Source organism: Lepus europaeus, chromosome 6 (genome assembly GCF_033115175.1).
Source record: "Lepus europaeus isolate LE1 chromosome 6, mLepTim1.pri, whole genome shotgun sequence".
Taxonomy (NCBI): domain Eukaryota; kingdom Metazoa; phylum Chordata; class Mammalia; order Lagomorpha; family Leporidae; genus Lepus; species Lepus europaeus.
The window spans coordinates 77,190,755-77,218,431 of NC_084832.1; the positions used below are offsets into that span (position 1 = coordinate 77,190,755).

Below are 27,677 nucleotides of genomic sequence, written 5' to 3' on the forward strand. Positions count from 1 at the left end.
TTATCCACACTGGATGGGACCAGTTTTGTCAATTGTGGAAACTTTCATCAGCTCATTTTTTCCAGATTGTCTAGAAGAAATCATACCTAGCGATGAGTATTTAGAACAAGATCCAGCCTTTTCTCCAGCCCTTAGGTCTTGCCAACTTATGAATGAATGCTATCCAAGAGGAAAGTAATGGAAGGTACAAATGTCACTCAAAACTTTCTAATAGCCGCATTAAGGAAAGCACAAAGAAATAAAATTAATTCTAATAACATATTTTATTGAACGCGGTATGTCCCTAAGATTACCGTTTTAATGTGGAACCAACAGGAAAAGTTGAAGGAGACACTTTGCATTCTGCTCCTGTTGCTGTGAAGTCTTCAAAAGCTCCCGGGCCTGGTGCGTCTGCAGCGCGTCTCAGTTCAGTGGGGCCGGGCGAGGGGGGCTCAGGAGCCGCGTGCGACCAGAAACCCCTCTCCTGCCCGCTCTCCTGAACTCGGATCTGCAGGCCCCAGCATCAGGAGTTACAGAGAGGGAGCTGTGGGCGGTGACTGAGTATGGAGGGTGTGGGAGCTGGAATCAGGTCACTGAGGACAGAGCCAGAGCTGGGACCTCACCAGGCCGCCAGGCAGCGGCTCCCTCGACAGCTTCACCTCGCAGCTTGAGCCCTGTGAGAAATAACTTCCTCTTGTTTACAGGCTACCCGCCTGTGGCGTTGTGTGATCGCAGCGTAGACTGGGCCAGGCGAGGGGAAAGGCACACGGGTGAACGTGGACAGACCACTGCATGGAACTGGGCACTCTCATGGGGAAAACAAGCAGGTGAGTCCTTTTTTTTTATGTGAGTCCTTTAAACAGGGAGCTAGAGAAAGCACCGAGGACGCTCTCCCGTTGACCGTAAAGACAGAAACCGTCGTGCTGTGGAGCAAGTTGTATGAAGGAACAGAACTCCTGTAGGATTCCCAGCAACCCAGAGAATCCAACTCTGCCCGCAACCAGACCTCAATGACAGCCTGGAAGGACCATGAGCAGAGGCCCAGGGAAGGTGCGAGTTGAAAAGAGGTATGGTTGTGAGCCGCAGAGCTTGTGAGAATTTGCTGCCCAATAGAAAACCAGTACAACATGCCCATCCGAAGGAGTAGCTTTTATTCAGCTCATATCATGTGCCAAACATTTTGATTGCTTCACTGTAGCCCCGTGGGCATCCCAGTTTAACACACACACGACTAGGGCTCAGGGAGAAGGGGATAAGCAGTGGCTGAGCTCCCTGGCTAGAAGACTCGCATAGCATCTGACCACTACACAGTGCTGTGTAGACAAAGGACGCCTCGCTCAGCAGCTCTGCACCTGAGACCCTCCTTACTACAATGATGAAGCATCCTCTATTTCCCCCATCAGCCGTGACTCTCCCCACCCCGAGGCTTCCCCCAGCGAGCCTCTGCTGGGCCCCTCCCGCTCTGGAGCCCCATGGTCGGTGTGGGCAGCCTGGTCTCTAAGGTGCCACCAGGTCCCAGGGTGCATAACCTGGCCCGGCCCGCCACAAGGGTGACTGATTCTTCTTGGTTTCTCCACTTTTGAACTGAAAGCACCACATTCCGGAAGCCCTCAGTTCCAGGTCAACTGGGGATGACCGCAGCCCCTCCCACCCTCAAATTCCGGCCCAGGCTTGAGGGGGTCCTGGGGCCTCTTCCTTCTGCATCTTGCCATGACTCCCAGCCCCCAGGAGGAAACGAGAGGCAGGGGTGGATAGTAGAGTCCGGCCCTCTACGAGGGTGGAAGCAGAAGCCACTGTCCTGGGGCCGTGGGTGACGAGAGCCTCCTGCTGGGTGGGCCCTGGCAGTGCGAGCCCCGGCGGGGGGGGGGATCCCAGTCTGGACCATCGGGTGGGGCCGGGAAGCAAAGCAGGGACCTGTTGCATGTGGATGTCTTGGACTCGTGATCCCCAGGGCGGCAGTATGGAAAGACGAGCTCTTTAAGAGGTGATTAAGAGCCCTCACGGAAGGATTCACGCTGCTATCACAGGAGTGAGTTCATTACCGCGGGAACAGGCTTCACAGTGAGCTTGGCACGCTCTCTCTCATACACACACACATTCTCTCTCGCCTCGCTCTCTTGCATGCACACACACATGCCCATGCACACACACACACACACACACCAGGGCACATGCACACACACATGCCCATGCACACACATACCTTGCACATGCACACACACACCTGTGATCATGCACACACACACACCTGTGACCACGCACACAGGCACACACACACCTGTGACCACGCACACAGGCACACACACACACCTGTGACCACGCACATAGGCACACACACACCTGTGCCCACGCACACAGGCACACACACACACCTGTGACAACGCACACAGGCACACACACACACCTGTGCCCACGCACACAGGCACACACACACCTGTGACCACGCACACAGGCACACACACACCTGTGCCCATGCACACAGGCACACACACACCTGTGCCCACGCACACAGGCACACACACACACCTGTGACCACGCACACAGGCACACACACACCTGTGACCACGCACACAGGCACACACACACACCTGTGCCCACGCACACAGGCACACACACACCTGTGACCACGCACACAGGCACACACACACACCTGTGACCATGCACACATATACACCTGTGCACACGCACACACCTGTGACCATGCACACAGGCCCGCTCTCTTGCCCTTTTGCCTTCTGCCATGGAATGACACAGCAGCAAGAAGCCTCACCCCAGACCCTCCACCCGGAATGCCCCGGCCTTCAGAAGTTTAAGACTTAAATCTCTGTTCTTTGTAGATTGCCCCAGTCTCGGGAATTCTGTTAGAGCAGCATGGGACAGACTAAGACAGGGCCTTTCCCTTGAACTGCGAGATGCCTTCGCCTTGATGGTCACACAGGAAGCACGTGGATCCCAAGCTCACACCACGCCAGGCTCCACATTCAGCTCCGCTCCCCCAGCAGGCCCCTCGTCCCCTCCTTCCTGAGGTTGTCATCGTCTTGATATTCAGAGGACAAAGGGGCCATGCTTCCCTCGAGGGCTCAGAACGGGGCAGCTGACTCTGCAGAGGAGCTGGCTTCTCTCCCTGGTTGTCCTGGACTCTCACCCACGGCCTGCCATCCTCCAAGCTGTGCTCTTTGGGACAAGTGACACTGGGGTCCCCTCAGATCTGTCCACGACAGGGGCAATGGCTCAACACACGGATGGTATTCACTCACCCACTCATTTATTCCCTTGGGCAAACAATGTTGGGGGTCACCTGTGATGGGCCTGGCATTACATTAGGTTCCCACAGGGACACACAGCACCCACTAAACTGCATGATACGGTGAGTGTGTGACTTGCTGTTAGCACATAAAGGTATCAGCCTAATCCACATAAGGTGTGCGTGGGAGGGGGAGAGGGTGCACAATCAGTGAGCTCCCTAATGTGTACATGTGAGCATCTGCCCACAGGAAGCATTGTGCACTCTTCACTGTCACCATTCACGTTGAAGAAAACAACCTAGGTGCTCAACTGTAGCTGCACATCCAAAAAACAACCAGCAGCCCACAAGAAGTCTCCGTGTTTTATTTTCGGAAAATATGTATCTGGTCACAAAACATGCTGGGTGAGCAGGATAAGCCAAGAGCTACACAGAACGGATCTGAATAACAAAACTGAGGCCACTGCCGAGTTCAAGGGGGAGGAGCTGACACAAAACTGTCTTCTTCTCGGAAAGGCAAGGTTAACTGGAGCCGTGAGTGCCAGATGGTGATTAGATTTACTGCTGCCCAGAGAGGAGCAGGATCCTTTAAGGCTCTGAGTTATGACGACTCCGAGGTATCGATCGCACGAGCGCACGGCCCCGTATGCAGCAGAGAGCTAGGGGATGAGAAGCAGAGGGGAGATGGTGGTGCTGATGGTCTTTATGTAGTTTTCAAAGTCACTGCCGAACAGGAGGATGAGGTAATAGTTGAGTATGCCGGCCAGGGACATGAGGAACAGGAACAGAATGATGCGTTTCCCGAAGATGTAGCCAGGGGTGCTGGGAGAGGAGAGACACGGCAGCTGCAGCATAAATGCACAGATCTCTCTTCTCTCTCTCTCTCTCTCTCTCTCTCACACACACACACACACACACACACACATACACAGGACCGTCCTCGGGTACGTGGGGATTAATTGATAGTGCTTCTTACTCTACAACGTTCCATTTACGGCCTAGGCAGGCTGGAAGTGTCTTAGCTATCACTGGCCGTGGATCACATTTCAAAGCAGGCTCAAAGACTCTGCACCTCAAAGCACATCCTCCCAGGGCTCCGCTCTGCCGGCTTCTGGCTTCTCTTCGCTCTCCTGATTTTTACCTCCCGCCCCCTGATAGCTGGAGGGAGGCTGGCACTGCGGCTCAAAGACTCTCTCCTCTCTGAGGGACCCTATCCTTGTTGCCATAGCTGCCCCTCTCAGGGGGTGCCCATCAGCCCCTCACTGCTGTCTGTGTGTAGAATGCAGGACTGTGCTAGAAGCCACGGTTTAAATGAGCTGATAAAGCTGGTGGGATCTAACGGGTACTTCAGCATCTTAGCGTTCAACCTGTTCTCCCAAGGCTGCCCAGAAATAACCCATGTTCTCTGTAATGAGAGCCAGGCACTCAGTTTTGGGCAATTGATGGCCACCAGGTCCTTTTGGTCCTTTGTTGGTTTGTTTGTTTTGACTCTAGAGGAGGGGTGGGAAAACTTTTTTTCTACCAAAGGCCATTGGGATATTTAGAACATCATTTGCGGGCCATACAAGATGATCAACTTGAGAATGAGCCTGCTACGGATGGACTGAATTTCAAGCCCCGCCTGCAGCTCCCTCAGTAGGGCCAGGTCACATGATTTCCTGGCCCTTAGATGGGCTGCAGGCCAGGCGTTCTCAACCCTGCTAGAGGCAGGGAGACAGACACACAGAGAGATCTCCCATCTGTCAGTTCACTTCCCAAATGCCTACAACAACCAGGTCTGAGCCATGACTGAAGCCAGAAGCCAGGAACTCAAACTAGGTCTCCCACGTGGGTGGCAGGCAGGGACCCAATGGCTTGAGCCATCAGCACTGCCTCCCAGGGTCTGCATTAGCAGGAGGCTGGAATTGGAACTGGAGCCAGGAATCAAACCCAGGCAGGCACTCTCATATGTGAAGCGGGCATCTTAACTGGAGCCTTGAATGCATACCCCAGGGCCTGTACACTGTTCATACATTCATGTTTCCCTCTCGTTCTCAAGGCTGTAACTCCTAAGCTGCTCAGGCGGAGCATCAGCGGGGGTGGGAGGCACCGCCCCTGGGTGACGTGGCCGCCTGACTGCATGCTAAGGCAGCCTGGCTTCCACCCTCTTCCTGCAGGACCCTGCCCTGATGCATGTGAGCGGTGCTAGCGCGCCTGCCAAGTCCAGTCCCATGACTCACGAGCTGTCAGCAAACGCAGCGGCAAGCGCAGCAAGTGGCAATCAGAACAGCCTGCTCGGCCGAGCAGGTCGGTGCGTGCTGAGCCCCACTTCTCCCTGCTGGAGCACAGAGGCAGCAGATTTTGCCCTGCACGGGCCTCATGTTGGAGATGGTACCTGTTGGCAGGGCGCCCCATAGGTTCGTAGTGTAACTTGGGTTTTCCCTACAGCAAGTGCTTGAAAGTGTCTGGGCTGCTAGGGATCAGCCTCCTGGCTACTCCAAGTGCAGTCCGTGGACCAGCAGCGACGGGCTGGGCGCTCACCAGCAACGGGCAATCTCAGGTCCCTTGCAGACCTGCTGAAGCAGAATCTGCATTTTGACATGCTCCCTAAGTGACCCAGGGACACCCAGATCTGTGAGAGGCTCTGCTGGCCCGAGGCCACCTCTGCTCCAGGCCAGCTCCATTTGTCTCATGTTGGTTTCCTGTTCACAGCCCTGAACAGGAAATGAAGCTTTCTGTCTCCTTGCTGGGGAACAGAATTGGTCCCAAAGCAGAGTGTTGTGGGTCGAACTGTGCCTCCCCCAAACCCTGTGTGTGGAAGTCCTAAGCCCCAGTCCCTGAGACCGGGGGTTCCACTTGGAGATGAAGTCTTGCTTTTTAGTAATTTATTTTGTTTATTTATTTTATTTTATTTTTTTGACAGGCAGAGTGGATAGTGAGAGAGAGAGACAGAGAGAAAGGTCTTCCCTTGCCGTTGGTTCACCCTCCAATGGCCGCCACGGTTGGCGCGCTGCGGCCGGCGCACCAAGCTGTTCCGATGGCAGGAGCCAGGTGCTTCTCCTGGTCTCCCATGGGGTGCAGGGCCCAAGCACTTGGGCCATCCTCCACTGCCTTCCCGGGCCATAGCAGAGAGCTGGCCTGGAAGAGGGGCAACCGGGATAGAATCCGGCGCCCCAACCGGGACTAGAACCCAGTGTGCTGGCGCCGCAAGGCGGAGGATTAGCCTGTTAAGCCACAGCGCTGGCCAGTAATTTATTTTGAATTGATGAGTGGTAACTGTGTACATTTATAGGACACAATAGGATGTTTTCATCTGCACATTTTGGTTTGGAAAGAGTTCATCAAGTGAATTCACACGTTCGTCTCCCTATTGACTTAGTTTGGGGGGCACGAGGACATTAAAGTGTAATCTTCCAACAATGCTGAAACAGGCCACACATCATTATTAACAGCCATCGCCATGCAGTGGGTCACTGCAACTGATTCCCTTAGTCTACTGGACTTTTGTACCCTTGGATCAACAACTCCGCTTTCCATGCCCTTCCTGGGGTCAAGATCTCTTCTATAATGCTAACCATAGGCTTATGGTCCGGCCCTGATCTCATAGGGCAGGTGTCCCGGAGAGATGCCCACATGCCCCCAAGGTAAAAAGGTAGCCATCTGCAGACCAGGGAGAAGGGATCGGCAGCAACCAACAGCCAACACCTTGAACTTGGTCTTGCAGCTTCTAGGACTGTGAGATAATGCATTTCCAACACCTAAGCCTCTGACTCTGCGGGCCTTCGTTGTGGCAGCTCCAGCAGAAATAACAGAGTCACCTGTGAGTGCCGGCGAGAAAAGTGCAAACGAAATGAAGCAGTGCAAATGAGGGATATTTTTTAAGCCAGCAAGTAGAGGATGCCGCTAACTTAAATTGTGAACAGTCGCGCTTCGTGCCGGCTCAGATTTATCCACATGCACGAGGCCATGGCGTGCTCATTACAGAAATAAGAACAAGCGATCTGCCAAGCTGTTTTAGGCTCACAACAAAACCGATCAAGCCCTGGTGATGAAGGGAATGGCAGTGTCTGGGGATGGAGACAGGTGTATGGGGACGCAGGTAGGATTCCACGGCAGCCAGGAGGACAATGGCGCTTTAACTCCTGGGGGCACAGGTGGGGATGCAAGCACCCAGTCACCTGCTCCCTCCCCTGCAGGGCTAAGGGTGACCTTGGCCCCAAGGCAGGCTCCTCCTTGATTGCATCATGCAGTCTCTCAGGCTTGGAGGTGAGGCTGCTGCCCGGAAGGTGGGCATGGTGTGTGCAGAGGAAGCACCTGTCCCCCAGCCCAGGCAAAGACACAGCAAGGCACAGCCTACGAGGAAGAGCGGGCGCCTGCGCGGTGCTCAAGCACGATCCTCAGCCCCTGAACAGTGCAGACATCTCTCTGTCGTTTCTGAAAGCTGGTGCATAATGCTCTCTCAACGGGTGGGAAGCTCTGAATTCAGTAATTAAGCATCTGCTGGGGGGAGGCATTGCCTGTCTGTGAAGTCCCTGCACTCCCACAAGCACTGCGTGAGGCTGCATTATCAACCTGTTTGCCAGCTGGGGAAACAGAGCAGAGAGGTTGAGTGATTTGCCTGGGGACACACAGCCGGGCAGAAGCAGAGGGAATTCAAACCTTCCTGTGTGATATTGGTGCCCTGCTCTTTGTACCACACTGGCTTCCAGAGGCCACCCTCAGGCTTTGCAGACTGGGATTTGGTTATAAGTTTTAAAACAAATGGGCCCTCCACACGCAGCAAAAACTAACACAAAACAGAAAAGGGTCCAGCATTGTGGCAAAGGGGGCTGAGCTGCCAATTGCAGCCCTGGTAGCCAAGGCTGGAGTACAGGTTCGAGTCCTGGCTTCTCTGCTTCTGATCTTTCTCCCTGCTACTGCACCTAGGAAGGTAGAAGAAAATGGCCCAAGTACTTGTGCCCTTGCTACCCGTGTGGGAGACCTGGATGTCTCCTGGCTTCTACCTGGCCTCACTCTGGCTGTTGTGGGAATTTGGGGACTGAACTGGTGGATAGAGAATCTCTCTCTGCCTCTCCCCCCCCCGCCCCCGCCCCCCCCCGTTGCTCTGCCTTTCAAATAAGTAAATCTTTGAAGGAAAAGAAAAGAAAACATAAGAGGCATTTTGCTAAGCAAATCCCATCTCAAATGTGCTGACAACATCAGGGGCGAGAGGCTGTGGTGTGGGAGGTGGTGAACCCCAGCTCCAGAGACCCCGGGGTCCAGCCCTGGGGGACCCCAGCCAGTCATTGCCCTCCCCTGCCTCAACAGCACCACTTCCCACCGCAGCCCTTAATGTGCACAAGATATAAGGTAGGAGCAGAACATTTTACAGTCCCTCTGGTTTTAAAATGATTTCCATGTCGACAGGGAAATGTCACTTTAGACCTGGTGACTTCTGCAGGAAAGAAAAATTGCAAGTTCCGTGAGAGCAGGGTGTGGTCTCCACTCTGCAGCCGGCTGTTTCCAATCAATCAGGCCCTCCATCAATAGGTGTCAAAGGAATGACTCGTTTTCGGGAAAGAGGCGTGGGGGCAGGGTTTGACCTAGCGTTAGGATGCCCACGTCCCACACTGGAGCACCTGGGTTCCAGTCCCAGCTCCACCTCCTGATTCCAGTTTCTTGCTTGTGCAGACTGTGGGAGGCACTGCTGATGGCTCCAGTACTTGGATCCCTGCTACCCATATGGGAGGCCTGGATTGAGTTGCCAAATCCCACATTATGCCAGGCCTAACCCCAGTGGTGTTGGTCGTTTGAGGAGCAACCCGGGGGAAGGGAGCTCCCTGTCTGTCTGTCTGTCTGTCTCTCTATCTCTCTGCCTCTCAAATAATAAAAATAGAGAAAAAAGGTATGAAAGCCTTCAGTGGTTCACAAGTGGCAGTGTATGTGTGACTCACCTGAAGCATGTATTACAGTGCAGTGCAGTGTGAAGAGATTCTGATGTTGGAAGTTGGAGGCGGGGCTCAGGAACCTCTAGGTTTTAATGAGCACCCCAGTGATTCTGATACTGCTGTTGGGCAGCTATCAGTTTGAAAAACACAATCCTTGATACCCACATGCACCCCCAGGGCTCCCAGAAAAAGCCAGCTTGCCCTCACACTCTGCTGAGAAATAGTACGGTCCACACTTGGAGGGACCCAGAGACTCTGAAATACTGACGCTAAGAAGAACTGACTACGAGGGATCAGTCTTGTTACCTTTTGAAAAGTAAATCCATTCATATCTTAGTAAGTTGAATGTTTCTGGCCTGGCGATGACCCCTGATCAGTGGAGGCCATCAGTGCATACTCACCGAATGAGTGTTGAGTGACTAAAGGACCAAGCAAGCAACCCAGGAGAAGGTGGAGCTGGGTAGCCTGAGTTCATCAGCCTCAAGAGAAACCAATGGCGGTGGCGTGAAAGTGTTGCTCAAAATTTCTAGGTGGCAACTTCATTAAGAGGTGGGGCCTTTAGGAGATGATTAAGCCATGAGGGTGAGGCCCCGTGGATGGGATTAGTGACCTTATACAGCCCCTTTTACCATTCGGGCTTTCGCTCTAAGAGGATGCAGCAACCGGACGCCATCTTGGATACGGAAAGCTCTCTGCAAACACCAAGATGGCCAGCACCCTGACCTGGGAAGTCACAGCGTCCAGCACTGCGAGAAACGCATTTATGCTGTTGACAGGTGACTTGGTGTTGCAGTCCAGCCACCATGGAGCTGAGAGCTCCAAAGTGTCAGGAGGAATGCTGTGGGGGCGCCCACAGGGGACAGGGTTCTGAGGCACAGAGAGAGGAGGCAGCCTAGTCCAGCCAGGGAAGACGGATGATAAGAAGCAGATAGTGTTGTAATACGGTGCTGGTTGCCCTTGAGTGTGGTACGGGTGGTGGCTTAGAATGAAAGGGAAGAGGGCTGGCGTCGTGGCTCAACAGGCTAATCCTCCGCCTTGCGGCGCCGGCACACTGGGTTCTAGTCTCAGTCAGGGTGCCGGATTCTATCCCGGTTGCCCCTCTTCCAGGCCAGCTCTCTGCTATGGCCCGGGAGTGCAGTGGAGGATGGCCCAAGTCCTTGGGCCCTGCACCCACATGGGAGACCAGGATAAGCACCTGGCTCCTGCCTTCGGATCAGCGCAATGTGCTGGCCGGGGCAGCCATTGGAGGGTGAACCAATGGCAAAAGGAAGACCTTTCTCTCTGTCTCTTTCTCTCACTGTCTACTCTGCCTGTCAAAAATAAAAAAAAAAAAAAAAAAAGGGAAGAAACCTGGATTCACCTGTAACTACTACGTAGTAATCATGCCACAGATGGATTAAGCAGGACAGAGAGGAAAGGGTTCGGGAGCAGGATTAGGGATGCAAATAAGAGCAACAAACTTCTAGGAGAACTGGAGAAGGAAGCAGCAAAACCCCCCTGGGGCAGCCTGGAGCCTGAAGTAGGTCCCTTTCCTAGGGGCGGTAAGTTCAGTGATGGCTCACCCACCCGTCACACCAAATATGACAGCAGAGAGTCTGAACTGGACAGGGCCAAAGCAACTTCGGGGAAAAGAGCAGAGGCGATTGGCCGCCCAAGAGAGAAATCCTGGAAGAAGGCTCTTTAGGAACAGTCCTCTCCTAGGCTGATGAGCCAAGGACAAAAGCAGATCCCAAGGGCACTGGAGTGTTAGGTATCCTCAGAGCCCAAAGGTGGCACAGCCCAGGGACACAGGAGCTCTAGAGTGTCTAACTGAAGAGGATATTAGAAGGCAGAATTGAAAAACCCCTCCCCCTTACCATAATACCCCCCAGTCTTGCATCTAGCTCAGACTGAATTATGGTCTAGATTCGTATTAGACATTTCCTCCAGGAGATATCATTTCTATTGATGATACTACTCATCATCTAATGGGGGAGACGAGGGCGGGGCTCAGGAGGTCAGGCCGTTCACAGTCCAATGAGGTCCAGAGAAATTGAATATGTATAAGATGTCTTACAAGTCTATACCCTATCGTACATTTTTGGCCACCTCTTTTTATTCCCAAAGAGTGATTCGTCCATAATATCTTTTAAAGGGTCACTGGGTAAGCAGACAAATTTTGCCATGCTCAGCGGATCTTCTCAGGATTAAAGCAACTGCAGGATCTCGAGCTAGTGGTGACAGGTAAAGAGGAGAGTGGAGAAGGGTGACAGAGCCCAATCCCTGGGACTTGGTGGGAGGAAGATACGGCTGCGGACACCCGGAGCCAGTCCAACAGAGAACGCTTTGTTTCCAAGCTGGACCCTCTACCCCCTCTCTCTTCACAACAGGTCATCAGGGTAATGGAGAAGAGACAGCACCATTTAGGACACTGTGGGTAAGAATGAGAGAGACAGAGCATTGCAGGTGTATGGGTAAATAAGAGCGCCACTGGTGGGGAGAGAAGGGGCTGGGGGTGGGGAAGGGATCGCTAGGCCAGTGGTCATTTTCCCCACTACAGCCCAGCTCCCCATGAACCCCTGAAGTCCCTGAACCTCACAGACTCCCAGCATTTCTCTGCCAACCTCCGGAGCATGCCACTGCCCTTGTCGCTGCTGAACGATGCTGTCTACACCGGGAGCCCGGTAACCACCAGAGAAGTGTGCTATTGTAAAAGCCAGAGTGGGAGGCAGACACACACCAGGATGGCTGGGGCTGGCACATGGAGTGGCAGCCTCCCAGGATGTATTCCTGGCTCTCAAAGCCCGTCTGGTCCATTAAGCACTCGAGTCGCTACGGAAACAATGGCATACTGGGACGCCAACAGGTCTTCTGTAAGTAGCATTGCTTATTTTACTAAAATCCAGATTTCCCAGCTCAGATGTCACAAAAGCACAGGGCTGCCTTGGAGCTTGCTCTCTGGCAATATCTAAAAGCCACTCGATGGTTGCTTATAGTCATGGTCTCAGCGTCTCCCCATGCATCTTACGTTCTTAGCATTCTCTCTGGGGCAGGCATTGGGGCACATAGGGTAAGACACCACTTGAGACACCTGCATCCTATACCAAAGTGCCTGGGTTTGAGTCCCAGCTCTGCTTCCAACTCTAGCTTCCTGCTGATGCATGCCTTGGGAGCATGGACCAAGTAGTTGGGTACCTGTCACTGTGGGAGACCCAGATTAACTTCCCAGTTCCTGGCTTCAGCCTGGCCCAGCCCTGGCTACTATAGGCATTTGGGCAGTGAATCAATGGATGAGATCTCTCTCTCTCTCTCTCTCTCTCTCTCTCTCTCTCTCTCTCTTTTCTCTTCTCTGTCTTTAAAATAAATAAACTCTTTTTTTAATCTTGCTGCAGGTTCTTGGAAAAGCTGTAGCTCAAAATAAGTCATCACAAGGCGCAGGCTTCAGATCTCGCTTCTCTAGATGAACAGCGGAGTGCCTCCCTCCCCCAAGGCTGGGGCAGCCTGACATAAAACAGTCATTGCAGACTGTAGGTTCAGGATATAGGGTTGCAGAAACGTGTGGTGGCCGGCATTAAAGCACCCTTTGTAATTCCAAGGCTAGACAGAGGAATGCTTTCATGGGAAATCTAGCCAAGTCTCCCAGCTGTGTTTTCAGTTTCTAAGTTCAAGGAGAAGAAGATGAGGGATCCCAGGCTGCCTCCCCCTCCTGCATCCCAAGCCATCAGCGCTAGTCCCTACGTCATTTGGAATCATCCACCACTCCTCCCGCTCGGAAAGCACGAATCACTCCCACGGTTCCTCAACAGTCCCTCGCCTACCTCTGAGTTCTCTCTCCCAGGTAGCCAACGAAGTACTTCTGCCTCACGAACAAGTACATCAGGCCAGCAAAGGCCGCCGGGACTAAGTGGAGGAAGGAAAACACGCGTGTTAGTTTCAGAGCTGCCAAAACGCACTGGCTCAGCACAATGTGTACACAGCCTCTATGCGATCAACGGTGATCACAGAATCTAGCCGAGGCCACAGGTTCTGCAGATAGAAGCCCGGGGGCTGGAGGAAACCCGAGGACGTTCCTGTGAGTGCGATTCCCTTCAGCCTGCACCAGGGCCTCGCTCAGGAAGCGCCTGCATGTCCATGTCCATCACCTAACACGCGTGCTCCCATGTAGTAACTGGCGTTTCTACTTCCAGATGGGGAAACCTGGCTCCAGGTGGCGCTGTCAGCCGGTGAGGAGGGGCTGGGAGGCAGGACTCGAACTCTGAGCTCAGCTCTGAGGCTGGCCCTCTGCAAAGCACACCCTTCACTTCGGGGGGGGGGCTCCCAGCCATGCATCCCTTAACAGGGCCTGAAGAATGGCTGCTGTGAGAGAAGATTCCAGGGAAGGAGACTCCATCCCTGTTCCAGCCCTTTCAGCAACAGCTTCAAGCAGCGCCCCAAGAAACCCACCGCCTCCCAACCTGGGAGCTGGGGGTTGGAAAACCCGGATCCACTAGGACTGGTGGTGTCTGGGGCTGGTGTTAAGCTCCTTCTGCATCTGACTAAGGGCCTGAGTACAGATTTCCAACCTGTTAGGGATTAGTATGAGGGCGAAACAGGGCAGTGCAAATAAAGGCAATTTGAAAACCTCCGTAAATCATTCAAATATCAAATTAACTGTCTTGACGAGCAATTTTTACACACCAGTCACACCCCTTTTCCCTGTCTCCAGTCCTTCCAGACACCTGCTAAGGGACACATTAGGGTCACCGTTTGACAAAGGGGCAAATTCTGGCTAGGACTGAAACATCTATGGAGGCCAGTTGTCTTTTCCTGAGTCATCTCTGGGCCTGGCTGGCATCGTGCCTGGTGCTTATTGCCTTCCAAAAAAAATAATAATAATAATTGGCACATGGAAAATAGTCACGTGGTCAAAGGAAGCAAGATTTTTTTTTTACTTTTTTGACAGGCAGAGTGGACAGTGAGAGAGAGAGAGACAGAGAGAAAGGTCTTCCCTTGCCGTTGGTTCACCCTCCAATGGCCGCCGCGGTTGGCGCGCTGCGGCCGGCGCACCGCGCTGTTCCGATGGCAGGAGCCAGGTGCTTCTCCTGGTCTCCCATGGGGTGCAGGGCCCAAGCACTTGGGCCATCCTCCACTGCACTCCCTGGCCACAGCAGAGAGCTGACCTGGAAGAGGGGCAACCGGGACAGAATCCGGTGCCCTGACTGGGACTAGAACCCGGTGTGCCCGGCGCCGCAAGGCGGAGGATTAACTTAGTGAGCCGCGGCGCCGGCCCAGGAAGCAAGATTTGAAACAAGGTCTTTCTAATTTCGAGATTTTATCACCACCACCGGCACCATCCCTGACAGCATTTACGGAGCTTCCATCGTCAGACGGAACCACAAGCAAGTGCCATTTCTGGGAGTCATAAACAGCCAGATCCTGACAGTCTCCAGTCTGCTACACACCGAGCGCCGTTTCCAGGGCCATGTGCACATTATCGCCTTCCTCATCACAGGAGCACTGCCGGAAAGATCCAGGTTCTGTTGTCAACCAGGACACTCAGGCTTGGAAAAACTGAGTGAGCTCCCTGGGTCGCACCCCAGCCGTGAGCGTCCTTGGCCTTGCCTCCAGTCTGTCACTGCTCAACACCCACTTCTTGCCACCGATTCACCTGCCTTCCCAACCAAGATTGCTACCCAGAGGATGGGAGAACTGAAGCCCAAAAGCACCACTGTGAAATTCATCCTACGCCACTCTCTGCCTTGGACAAAGTTTTTCTTGGGTTTTCTCATCTAGGTGGCTCATTTCTCTGACCAATGGGGCTCAGTTGAACAAAGCCAATGGCACTCAGGTGGAAAACGGCTACATGTGTGGCCCTTCTGCAGGCAATAGTGAAGGCTTCCATGGGGTCCTGGGCTACTGGGAACACCGGGCAGTAGAAATCAAGACTTAAGCATTCTGAAGTTTGAGCAACACGTTTATCCTCGGGGGCTTAGGCTCTTGCTTGTAAAATGAGGGTTTGCGCTAGAAAGATCTCCAGGCTTCCTTTCAGCTGAACAACTATAATCTCTGGGGGCCGCCGCTGTGGCGTAGTGGGCCAACGCTCCTCCTTTGGCGCCAGCATCCCATATGGACGCCGGTTCTAGTCCTGGCTCCTCCTCTTCTGATCCAGCTCTCTGCTATGGCCTGGGAAAGAAGCAGAGGATGGCCCAAGTGCTTGGTGCTTATGTGGGAGACCGGAGGAAGCTCCTGGCTCCTGGCTTCAAAATCGGCCCAGCTCTGGCCATTGATGCCATTTGGGGAGCGTCTCTCACTCTTTCTCTCTCTAGGTAACTCTATCTCTCAAATAAATAAATAAATAAAATCTTAAAAAAGAAAAAGTTCTATGATCTCCAACATTTCCAATAAATGACAATGATCCACCAGGGGTGTCCTCTGCCGATGCCAACCTTGTCTGGGAATGAGGTTCCTATTTCCAGGGCTCCGAAACACCCTCAAGCTCCCATTATATTTATCTGTAGATTCATCTAGATCAAGCAGCATCTAAGACACAAAGCGCCATAACTGCTGGCCTGAGCATGATCTGACTGGATGTTTCAAGTCACGCCAGACGTGTTTCTTCTTTAACTCGGGACAGGAGGTGGAAAGCAAGCGGTGAGCTTGCCGACAGCCTTTGGAGCGCAGCAGGAGGCCAGATGGTGCCCCCGAGCTGCATTCCGCGCCGGCACCTGCTTTGCACTTCCATGGCGCCTCTTGCTCTTGGCAATGCCTCATCTGTTCACTCACTTTTTCCATGACCCCACCCCCACCCTGCTGCCTCTGGCAGGTGCCCCACCACTGTCTCTGTGTTATTAAGCAAGATCTGGCATTTGTGGATGCTCCAAGCACGTTTATTACATCATCACAAAAAGTCAGGGGATACTTCACAGCCCCACCTCCTGGGCTCCCCGCCTGGCTCTGTGAGTTACCTGCTGAGCAACCTTGACCAAATCACTTTATCTCCCTGAACCAAAGTGTCCTCAACAGTACCAGAGGGAAAACATCCGCTCTGCCTACTTTTCCGAGTGGGGAGAAGATGATAAGGATGAAACAGTTCATTGCTGGACTGCTTGCGGGCTTTTCCACGGGCCCTGCTGGGCTGCAGCCCTGGGCCAGTTTATGCCTCGCCACCATCAGACAAGGTGCCAGTGGTGACCAAGCCTGTTGACTGCCAAATTGAGAAAGGGGATCGGAAAATAAGACTCTGGTTTCCGTTCCATTTTAAATCAACTCTGGGAATGGAGCCGTTCTTCCAACTTGCTGGTGCTGAGACTGTGGGCTGCTGATAACGTAGGGCAGGCTGGGGACCTAGAATTCAGCCGATGGTGCCACAGACACGTGTACAAAGGAGGGCCACCACGCTCGGAGGCTTATTAGCAAAAGAGCCAAGTGACAGCAGTCCCAGAATAGATCCCACAGGCGCTCTCATTAACAATGCCCTTGTATCCCAGCTCATACTGCTTAAGGATTCTGAGTCACATTTAGCCTTAAACCACCCTTGTCAGCACAGCAGCTCTCAACCAACCACCTGGGAGCAAGCATTAGCAATGCATTATCACAGCCGCTCCACACAGGCACAGAGCGTGCCCGGAACACAACATCCCGGGGGGCTCTCCTCTCTCCAAGGGCTTTGCAGGTTAGAGCTGGAGGTCAGGCAAAGTCTTTTCAACAAAATGCCTGCCCTTTGACCCTCTGTGAGATGCACATTCTAGAGCACACACCAAGGGATGTCGGACTTACCTTGACTGCACAGTAGCCCTGCGGTCCAGAGCACAGCCAGGAAGGTAGGGTAGGCATCCACGCAGTTCTGGCTGGGGAACACATAAATAAGGAGAAAACAATCAGAAAAACATAACTGCTACAGTGTGCTCTGAAAATTACCCCAAATCCCAAGCCAAGAATCATCATCGCACAAGAGGTGCAAACCCCATTCATAACTCCGCTTCTCTCTCTCTGCCCAGGAAGAGGCGGCTGCCACATTGGGAACAGATCGCAGCGTAAAGCAAACACATGTTCAGAATCCATTTGCTCTGCTCCTACAGCGAAGCCGAGCAGAGCCCTGGTTTCTTGATGTATTCATTTTGGCAGGCTTCCTGTTCCTTCGCTGTGCCGGCGCACTTCTTGGAATTGCAAAGTGAGCAATGCAGACAGGAGGGTGTGGCTGAGTCTGGTGGGGGTGGGAAGGCAGCAGAGCCCTGCTAAGGAAACCTTCGTGTCAGACACACAGATCAGCCCAGATTGGCAGGAAGGAGAGGAAAAGTGATCCTCAAGCAGTGAAGCGACCAGGGTTGGGGCAGGTGTATGGAGCAGCATTTGAGATACAAATGGGATGCCTGCCCTCGCACCACGTCAGGATGCCTATGTTCAAGCCCCAGGTTCCCTTCCCATCCCAGCTTCTTGCTGATGCACATCCTGGGAGGGAGCAGGTGATGGCGCAAGTCCTTGGGTCCCAGCTACCCACATGGGAGACCCAGTTTAAGCTCCAGGCTCCTGGCTTTGGGCTAGCCAAGCCCTGGTTGTTGTGGTAATTTGGGGACTAAACCAGTGGATGAAAAATCTGTGTGTATGTCTAATAAATAAAAATTAAATACATAAATTCATTTTTTAAAAGGCAGATTAAGGTCAATTCAGAAAAGCTAACAAAGTTAGCTTGCTGATGGCACAGTCCCTGTGTACAGGCACAGTCTTCATCTCCAGGGGCTTGACACCAGTGTTTACCGCCATCATCTCCTTTTTTTTTCTTTAACATTTATTTGTTTATTTGACAGGCAGAGTGACAGAGAGGAAGGGAGAGAAAGAGAGAGAATCTTTTTTTTTTTTTTTGACAAGCAGAGTGGACAGTGAGAGAGACAGGGAGGAAGGTCTTCCTTTGCTGTTAGTTCAACCTCCAATGGCCGCCGCGGTTGGCGCGCTGCGAAGCCAGAAGCCAGGTGCTCCTCCTAGTCTCTCATGTGGGTGCAGGGCCCAAGCACTTGGGCCATCCTCCACTGCACTCCTGGGCCACAGCAGAGAGCTGGACTGGAAGAGGGGCAACCGGGACAGAATCCGGTGCCCCGACTGGGACTAGAGCCCAGGGTGCCAGCGCCGCAGGTGGAGGATTAGCCTATTGAGCCGCGGCGCCGGCCGAGAATCCTTTTCTGCTGATCCACTCCCCAAAATGGCCACAACAACCAGGTCTGGGCCATGATGAGGCCAGAACCCAGGAATTCCATCTGGGTCCTCCTATGTGGGTGCAGAAGCCCAAGCACTTGGGCCATCCTCCACTGCTTTTCCAGGCACATTAGCAGGGAGCTGGATCAGAAGTGGAGCAGCCAGGACACAAACAGGGACTGTGATATGCGATGCTAGTGTTACAAGGGGTGACTTAACCTTTGTACCAGAACGCCCGCCTCCTCCCCACCCTCCTACCCCCAATCATCTTTAATTCACCATCGTGTTGTGAGTACACATGACATCTGCTGCTGCTGCTGCTGCTGGAACAAAGATGTATTACGTCATGGCGTTAGAGGTCAGGAGTCTAAAATGAGTGTCCCTGGGCTAACAGCCAGGTGTCAGCAGGGCTGTGTTCTGTCTGGGGACTCTAGGGGAGGCTTCATTCTCCTGCCTCTCCAGCTTCCAGACATTACCTACATTCCTTGGCTCATGGCCCCTTTCAGCCTCAAAACCAGCAATGGCCAATCAGGTCTTTCTTGTTGAGTAACTCTTGACATCTACTCTCGTGCCCCCTTCTTACATATTTAAAAGACCCCCATGGGATCCCACCCAGGTATTCCAGAATCATCTATTTAAAGTCATCTGCTTAGTGGGGCCCGGGCTGTGGCGCAGCAGGTTAAAGCCCTGGCCTGAAGCACCAGCATCCCATATGGGCACTGATTCTCATCCTGGCTGCTCCTCTTCTGATCCAGCTCTCTGCTATGACCTGAGAAAGCAGTGGAAGATGGCCCAAGTCCTTGGGCCCCTGCACCCACATGGGAGACCCGGAAGAAGCTCCTGGCTCCTGGCTTCGGATCAGCTCAGCTACAGCCATTGTGGCCATCTGGGAAGTGAACCAGCGGATGGAAGACTTCTCTGTCTGTCTCTACCTCTCTCTGTAACTCTTTCAAATAAATAAAATAAATCCTTAAGCTAAAGTCATCTGCTTAGCAACCTGAATTCCTCCTTGCCATGCAGCATAACATATTCATAGGCTCCCAGGATTAGGATCTGGACATGCATGGGGAACTATCTCTTTGATGACTAATTTAAATAGCAGGTGTCCTCTTGAGTTTACAGTGTAGGACAGGACGATGAGTACGCACATCCATGGCAAAGTAACCTAAGAGATGAGCAGCATCAATGGAAAATAATAAGACACAGGAGGCATAAAAGGAAGGTAGCAAGGCAATGCAGTGGAAAAGATGCTTTGTCAGGATTTAGTCCACTTCTTTAAAAAAAAAGATTTGTTTGTTTGTTTATTTATTTATTTGAAAGTCAGAGTTATACAGAGAGAAAGAGAGGCAGAGAGAGGTCTTCATCCACTCCCCAGATGGCTGCAATGGTCAGAGCTGTGCTGATCCGAAGCCAGGAGCCAGGTGCTTCCTCCCAGTCTCCCATGTGGGTACAGGGGCCCAAGCACTTGGACCATCTTCCACTGCTTTCCCAGGCCATAGCAGAGAGCTGGATAGGAAGTGGAGCAGCCGGGACTTGAACTGGCACCCATATGGGATGCCAGCACTGCAGGCGGCGGCTTTACCCGCTAAGCCACAGAGCCAGCCCCTTTAGTCCACTTCTGACACTGACTAGCTGTTCATCATTGGCAAAGCAATCTCTCTGGATTTAATTTCTCTACCTGTAAGGCTGAGGCATGTTCCTTAACTCTAAGATCTTTTGAAGCTGTCAGAGCCGAAGTCCAATGCAGTGATTCTCAAGGTGTGGTCCCCAGACCAGCAGCATCAGCAACACTCAAGAACTTTGTTAGAAAAGCAAATATCTGTGCCCAATTTAGACCCAGAGAATTAAAATTCCTGAGAAAGGGCTGCACAATCTGTGTTTTAACAAGCCCTCCAGATGACTCTGATGCCCGCTGAAGTTGGAGAACCACTGGTTCAGAGTGATTCACACTACACAGGTATTAGCAGAGATGCAATTTTCAAATCTCTTAAACTGCTGGGGTCACCTCCTCAGTGGTACCATTGAGAGCTCTGGAACAGCCAGGTTTTTTTTTTAAAGATTTGTTTTTATTTATTTGAAAGTCAGAGTTACATAGAGAGAGGAGAAAGAGAAAGAAAGAGAGAGGTCTTCCATCCGATGGTTCACTCCCCATTTGGCCGCAACGGCCAGAGCTAGGCTGATCCAAAGTCAGGAGCCAGGAGCTTCTTCCCGGTCTCCCATGCGGGTGCAGGAGCCCAAGAACTTGGGCCATCTTCTACTGCTTTCTCAGGCCATCACAGAGAGCTGGATAGGAAATGGAGCAGCCGGGACTGGAACCTGTGCCCATATGGGGACGCCAGTGCTTCAGGCCAGGGCGTTAACCTGCTGCGCCACAGCGCGGGCCTCACAGCCGGGTCTTGATCTTTACCCTGCAGAGAACCCAGAGAGACTGGGCGGGCCGTCTTTGACTGGCTATGGGGGCCTTCACGCCTGCCGTGGCCTGGATATGGTTTGAGTGTGTCCCCAGGGGCTCCAGGGTTGAAAGTCAGGTCCCCCAGTGCAGCGATGTTCACAGTGGAGCCTTTGAAAGGCCAGGGCCTACTGGGAGGTCTCTAGGTCATTGGTGGCACTGCCCTCGGGGTGGATTGCTGTTGTTCTCATTGGACCCCTGCTTAGTTCTTATAGAGGGTCATTACAAGAGTGAGCTTGGTCCCCGAATAGCTTGCTCTTTGACTTCCTCTCTTGCTGTGTGATCTCTCCCTCTCACACACACCACGGTCATGATGGGATGTGGTCAAGGAGCCCTTGTCAGTCAGCACCATGCTGTTTCGACTCTCTGTCCCCAAAACTAGGAGATAAATAAGCCTCTTTCCATTGTAAGTTACCCAGTCTGGAGCATTCATTACAGTAACAGAAACCAGACTGAGACAATGCCCCTCTGATGGTCCAGAGACCCTTTCCCAGACAAGCCAATCAATGGAAATAGTGGGAAGCTCCTGTGTCCTGTGCTGGGATTCAGGCACAGCCAAAAACCAGGCATAGGACAGAAAGAGCAGAACCTCACAATTTTCCCTGACCTGGCAGACGCAGTAAGAACTCCAAATGGCAGGAGGCCCATGCAAATCTCCCACTGGGGTGACAAAGCTGTTGAGTAAACAGGTCCCAAAGTTACAATCGCAGCAGCTCTGAGCACCAGCACCACCTCATCCTTACACATTAACAGAGGCACAAAACTGCAAAATTTCTCAAGACTGAGAAAATGTGATTCATTTCCCAGCTCAAGCAAACTAGAGGAAAAATTCCTTTCATACCTGGTTGAAGAACAGGCTGTGTCTGAGGGGATCTAACAGCTGATGTTCTCATCGTTTGAAAATCTGTCAGTGCCAAATACTTCCCCTGCTCATTCCTCACTCCCACGTTTCTGGGATTTTTTTGTTTGTTTTTAAGGAGTGATTTTGACTGGGTGATACAAAAAGCAGAAACATCCTTAATTGTCCAAGGGATCTGCTCCTTGGAGAAAACCATCCAGCGATTTGACATTGGGTCCTCCCTTCCATCATTCTGGCCTGTTATTTCCAGCCACCTGAGTTCTTAATAAAACATGGTCCATCTGCAGTTGAATGAAACTCTCCCATCTGTAGAAAACAGGCTCTGGATTCAGGGAGAACGGGTTTCCTGAATATTCTCAAAAGCCCTGTCCCTTGCTCTGGCTCAGGTGGTCCCTTTCCCTATCCAGAACTTCCAGTGCAGCTGCCACTCAAAATCCATGCACAGAAGTCCCTCCGAGAGAGGGTGCTGTTCCCTCCCACCAGTGACATGGCAGCCTCTTGCCGTGGGGCCTCACGGCTGCTCACTGTGGTGTTTAACCATCATGCAACCTCTGTGCAACACCAGGGCCGCCACTCACTGGCTGTGTGGCTGTGGGTGCTTCCCAGCCCCATGGAGCTTCACTGTGCTCATCTGGAAGAGGAGAGGGAGACATTAGCAATTTCCTCCCTGAGAATAAATTTTGAGGAAGCACCACATGGCTCACAGGGAGCACTCACTGAATGGTGGCTCTAAGTGCTCCAATGTCTTTCTTTTTAGCCCCTAGAAAGAAGGTCCTTCCTACAAATGCACTATTATTAAGGATTTAGTTCTGTGCAATTTTCTAGTTTTCGTTGTTTAATTTTTGAATTTTTTTTTAATTTATTCAAAAGGCAAAGAGACAGACAGAGAGAGAGAGAGAGAGAGAGAGAATCTTTCATCTACTACTACTGCACTCCCCAAATGCTCACATTTGGACCAAGCTAAAGTCAAGAGCCCAAAACTCAATCTGGATCCCCTATGGGAGTGGCAGGGACCCAAGTCCTCAAGCCATTTCAACTGCCTCCCAGAGCATGCATTAGCTGGAAGTTAGGATTGGGAATAATCGGGGCTTGAACACAGGCACGCCAACACAGGATGCGAACATCCAAGGTGGTGTCTGAACCACTGTGCCAAACACTCACCCCGCGTCATTTTTTTCTGTGAAATAGAACTGACAAACCCATTTGACTCCCATTTTTTAAGGAGCTCGCATAGGAGCTGCTTAGCAGATATTGCGACACTTTAGTCTGGTGCTCCACACGATTGATGTGTTCATGGAGAAAATGACTCACTCTTTGCCCTTTCGTTTTTCTCCACTTAACACTTTGATGTTCCATTAATTGGTTTGAATCAATTTGAAGTGAGGAAATACTGTTAACAACAGTATTGACACTAATCAATAGGATCACTGTAGACCTGCCGCCTTCAAATAATTTTGCCAGTCTACGCCGCTTAAATCTGAACCTTCGATGGATGCCAAGAGAGGCAGAGGAGCAGCGGCACCAGCGGCAGTTCTCATAATGTGTTTTGTGAAACACTAAACCTTTATATGTTCTGCAAAAAGGGGGGAGGGGCAACCAAGGGGGAGGGTCTGGGGTTAGTAAGCCCTTCTTCTCTTGGAGAACCAAGAATCCAAGGGCCCCTTAGTGCATTAAAGGTTCTCAAAAAGTCTGGCCATAAAGAACCTGCTCTTCCCAGTAACACCTGTCAGTAACCCACGAACCTGGGCTCCTTGGCACACATTTAAGGAAATCACACATCTCCAGAGACCACCTCCTCTCTGCAGCCCATGCTCCCCTGCACGCACCAGGATTTTTCTCCCCGAACCAGACTTCCGCCAAGACCATTCCAGCTTTGTGCATCAGCTGGAAAAACGGCATCAAGCTACATTTTATACAACTCAACAGAGAGTCAAGGTCAGCTCCCCTTAGCTCTCACACCTGACTCAGCTCTGTCCTGGCGGGAGACAAGTGATGGAAAGACTCATCAGTCAAGGCCACGTCTGAGCTGACAGACCACACTGGCGGAGCTATCTGTTAATCAACTACCCCAGACTCTCAAGCCATCTTGTCGTATTTTATGCTGAGAAATATGCATCCCCCAGTATCACTCATCCTTTACACTGTTTTTTCCCTCTATACCCACGGTCTCTAAACATTTATGATCCCACACCCTGTCAACCAAAACTTTTGATTATGCAACCTTATGACAGGTATATTTATGTATGAATTATATACACTGCATGTATTACTCTCTGTATATGAAAAGTGAGTAAGCCTTCATTCCTTACTTTTTGGATAGGAAGATTAAATATGGTTCGTGTCTTCCTGCACCCCTATAGATCATCATGCACCCTCTGTCTGCTGGGCCGGGGCGGAAGTGGTGTTTGTAAGGGAACCACAGCGGAGTCTGAGCAACCTTTATCTTACAGAAAGTTCTCTCCGCAGCCACCACCTTACTTCCTATCTCTCCCTGCCATTGCGTCCTCCTCCTCCTTCCCCTCCCTCCCACAGAGGCTAAGTGGGGCAGACACAGGGTCTCTGGGGCCTGGGCTACAGTGGGGAGCCCTGTGCAGCAGCAGTGCCCCAGCCCTCTGCTCTCTGGCCTCCTTACCTCTGAGACCCTGGCCTGATTACAGAACTTCCCAGCCCCACCAAGACGGGTGGCACAACCCCCAACCAAAGGGCACTTCTGCAATTTGGAGGCTGACAGCTGGCGAGGCCAGGTGCAAACACGATGGCTTCTTAGCCACAGCTAGTTCGCGCCTCGGGGGAAGTGGCAGGAACAGAACGGCTCCCGTGTGCTCCATTTCTCCCTCATCGCCTGCAAAGCGGAAAGTCAACCTCCACCCCCGAACAGTGAAATTCCACTGTCACTTCAAAATGGGAGAGCCAAGGGGTCCAGGAGAACGCCAGGGAGCTGGGGAGAACGTCATCTTCCGGGGCGGGGGCACTGCTCTTTGCCATGGGCTGAGGAGCAGTTATGCTTTCTGGAGACATTGACCTTGCCCCTGATCAAAGGCACACTCTTGCACCTGCTGTTCCCAGGTCCTGTTAGCAGAGTGCTCTTGCTGCTCCCCTTGCAAATGGTGCAGATGTGATGGCCTGTTTCCCCTGTGCTCGTCACATGGGCCTAGAGTGTCTGAAACCACATCGTTAACTTTCTCCAATGGATGCTGAGCACCAACATGCTAGTGGCCCAGAGGTTCCCGTGGAAATCCCTGTAGGGAGTGCAGCCAAGGATTCCCTTCAGCTCAGGCTGCTGGAATGACTCAGGGCAGGAGAGCTTGGTGCAAGGGAGGAGCCCAGAGCAGGTGGGCAGAATGGGGGGTGAGGGCTCTGGGGTGCACCGCACACAGGCAGAGCTTGAACACTAAGCCTGGAGAAGCCAAGGGCCCACAGAGGAAGAGGAGCCAGGACATCAGCCTGCAATGACCCCACCAGCGTGTCCACGAGTGGTCCAGAAAGTGTTCACTGGGCAACTGGGAAGCCGGGGGAGAAAAGCGGCTATGATGAACACCTGCCAGGAGAAGTCCCCTGCCAACCCACCATGCCTACACCTCACTGAGAAAACTCAAAGTACTCTGATGAGGCACAGGGCTGAAGTGAGTGATGTGTAGGCCCTCCTATCAAAAGCCAGCTTTCCACAGGACATGACAGAGGTGTCCCTGGGGGAGACACTCCCTTCCTCCCAGGTCCTCCCACAGAGCCTCAGGGCCAGAGCCTTTGAACTCTAGTCCCTGAGCTTGCCTATACTGTTCCTATGATGCAAAATAAATGTGCTTCCTTTGGTTTGGCCCTGGCTCCCAATTTGGAAGATCTCTCTGGTCATCAGAGTCACCTCTGGGAGGGAGCTGATGGCCCCTTGGTTGGCCCCTTCCTTGGTGACTGGCTCCATTCTTGGGGGGGGGGGGCGGGGGAGGACAGGAGCAGCAGGCCAAATCTCTATTTAAATTCATTCATTCTGCACAAAAGAAAAGCAAGTGTTTGAATAAGACTCGTTCAAATTTGCATCCCAAATAGATTGCACTCACCTTCCCAGAGCTGGTCAGGTGTTTTTCTAACAGTGTTTTTTATTTCAAAGGAAAGGTTGAGAGAGGGAAAGGCCATTGCACCAGGCTCTGTTCTCTTTGCTCTTGTCCTGGTGGCTCAAGGAGACCTGGTTGTGAAATGTGCTGACGTCACCCCCAGATTTCCAGGAAAGCCAGGGGCAGGGGAGCTGAGGGCTGCTGCTGTGTCCTGCCTGTTGCTCCTGAGCCAAAGTGATGAGTGGATTTCACAGCAGTGCCTCTGCACTAACCCTGCAGGGAACTGGTCAACCCCTGGCAAAGTGACTCCTGCAGGTATTTCTGGAGTTGCTGAAATCACACACACACACACACACACATCCCCCCCGCCCCCAATCTCCCTACTTCCTTTCTTTTAACATCAGAAATACACTGAGACAGTGAAGTGTGTCCACAAAATCTCATAGGTGAAGTTCAACCCACACCCACCCCCATGCCCCCACCCAGGGTGTGGACTCACTTGGCAGTGTAGACCCGCTCAAAGGCAAGGGTCCCTGTCCTCTGGAAGCTCCGCCCATTCTGGTTTCTGCTTTCATGCTCCACCTTGTGGGCAAAGAATCCTGCCAGAGAAGAAGGTTTGGATTTGGTTAGAACGGGCACGAGTGGGGCAGGTGTTGTGTCACCGTGGGTTAAGTCACCGTCTGCGACACTGGCAACCCATATGACTGCCAGTTCGAGTCCCAGCTGCTCCTCTTCCAAACCAGCTCCTTGCTAATGTGCCTGGGAAAGCAGTGGAGGATCACCCAAACACTTGGGCCCTGCCACCCATGTGGGAGACCCAGATGGAATTTCAGGCTCTTACCATATGGTGAGTGAGCTGACAGGTGGAAGATTCTCTCTCTCTTTCTCTCTCTCTGCCTTTTAAATAATGTTGTTTCATTGCCTTACAAGACCATTAAATGCTACCTTCCTTGACCTCCAAACAGCCCTAAATGTCCTCCACTAGATGTCATTTAGCAGCAATGTGTGCGGCAGCTGCCGCCTGCTAATCACTGTGCAGCACTGGGAACGCAGTCGTGAGCAAGTCACAGCCTTCACTTTCAAGGACTTTACACGCCCAAGAAAGGGACACAGGATAAAGGAGGAATGACACTGCAGAGGGATTCGTGCCAGGATGAGATCAACTGCATGCCTGGTGCTACCAAGGCTCGCGGGAGGCAGCTGAATTCCACGTTTGAGTCAACAGATGAATCCCTAGAGGAAATGATGCCTCAGATAAAGCCTGAAGAACACGTAGGAATTACACGGGGGAGCAGGGGGTACCAGTGGGGATCACCCTGCTCAAGTGTAATGGGATAGGCCAAGGTTAAGAGGCTTAAGCTGCCAGGGCCGGCGCCGTGGCTCACTTGGTTAATCTTCCACCTGCGGCACCGGCATCCCATATGGGCACTGGGTTCTAGTCCCGGTTGCTCCTCTTCCAGTCCAGCTCTCTGCTGTGGCCTAGGAAGGCAGTGGAGGATGGCCCAAGTGCTTAGGCACCTGCACCCGCATGGGAGACCAGGAGGAAGCACCTGGCTCCTGGCTTCGGATTGGTGTAGCTCCAGTCATAGCAGCCATTCGGGGGATGAACCAGCGGAAGGAAGACCTTTCTCTCTCTATCTCTCTCTCTCACTGTCTAACTCTGCCTGTCAAAAAAAAAAAAAAAAGAGGCAAGAGCTGTCTATGCTCGGTATGAGCAGCTTAGAAGGGGAGAAAGCCTAGGCTGGGGAGTGGGGCCCGGTAGAACCACAGGTGAGGCCAACGAGGCCACTGGAGAATGATTCTTTCTGTGATATACACTGTTGTCACTCACCGGGCACCAGACATTTCACTTGCCTCTGAGAACGAGACAGACAAAGAGCCTTGGCCCCAGGACCTTCTGTTCTGCCGAGGACAATGGAGGAGGAGACAGCAGCTACAGTGACAGTGTGTGTTGAGCGGTGCAGCGAAGGGAAAGTAGAACAGGGTGAGGGGTCGTGAGAAGTGCTCAGTCCAGAGGACGGAGGGAGCCTCGGTGAGAAAGCAGCCGTGG

At 52.4% G+C, this 27,677-nt stretch overlaps 1 protein-coding gene across 2 annotated transcripts in view; it reads right to left on the bottom strand.

Annotated features, from left to right (window-relative positions):
• Positions 1-3,572: 3,572 nt before the first annotated feature.
• The window catches only part of ALOX5AP (arachidonate 5-lipoxygenase activating protein), a 30,283-nt gene continuing 6,178 nt past the window's right edge, over positions 3,573-27,677 (bottom strand). Inside the window, exons 2-5 of one of the 2 annotated variants that reach the window (XM_062195376.1) lie at positions 26,127-26,226; positions 16,864-16,934; positions 12,927-13,008; positions 3,573-4,045 (exon numbers count right to left, since the gene is read on the bottom strand). In XM_062195376.1, coding sequence (XP_062051360.1) covers positions 3,883-4,045; positions 12,927-13,008; positions 16,864-16,934; positions 26,127-26,226 — 416 coding nt within the window. In that variant the 3' untranslated portion in view covers positions 3,573-3,882. Of the gene's footprint in view, positions 4,046-12,926; positions 13,009-16,863; positions 16,935-17,049; positions 17,249-26,126; positions 26,227-27,677 lie in introns of those variants that run through there. The other variant, XM_062195377.1, reaches the window with a different exon arrangement.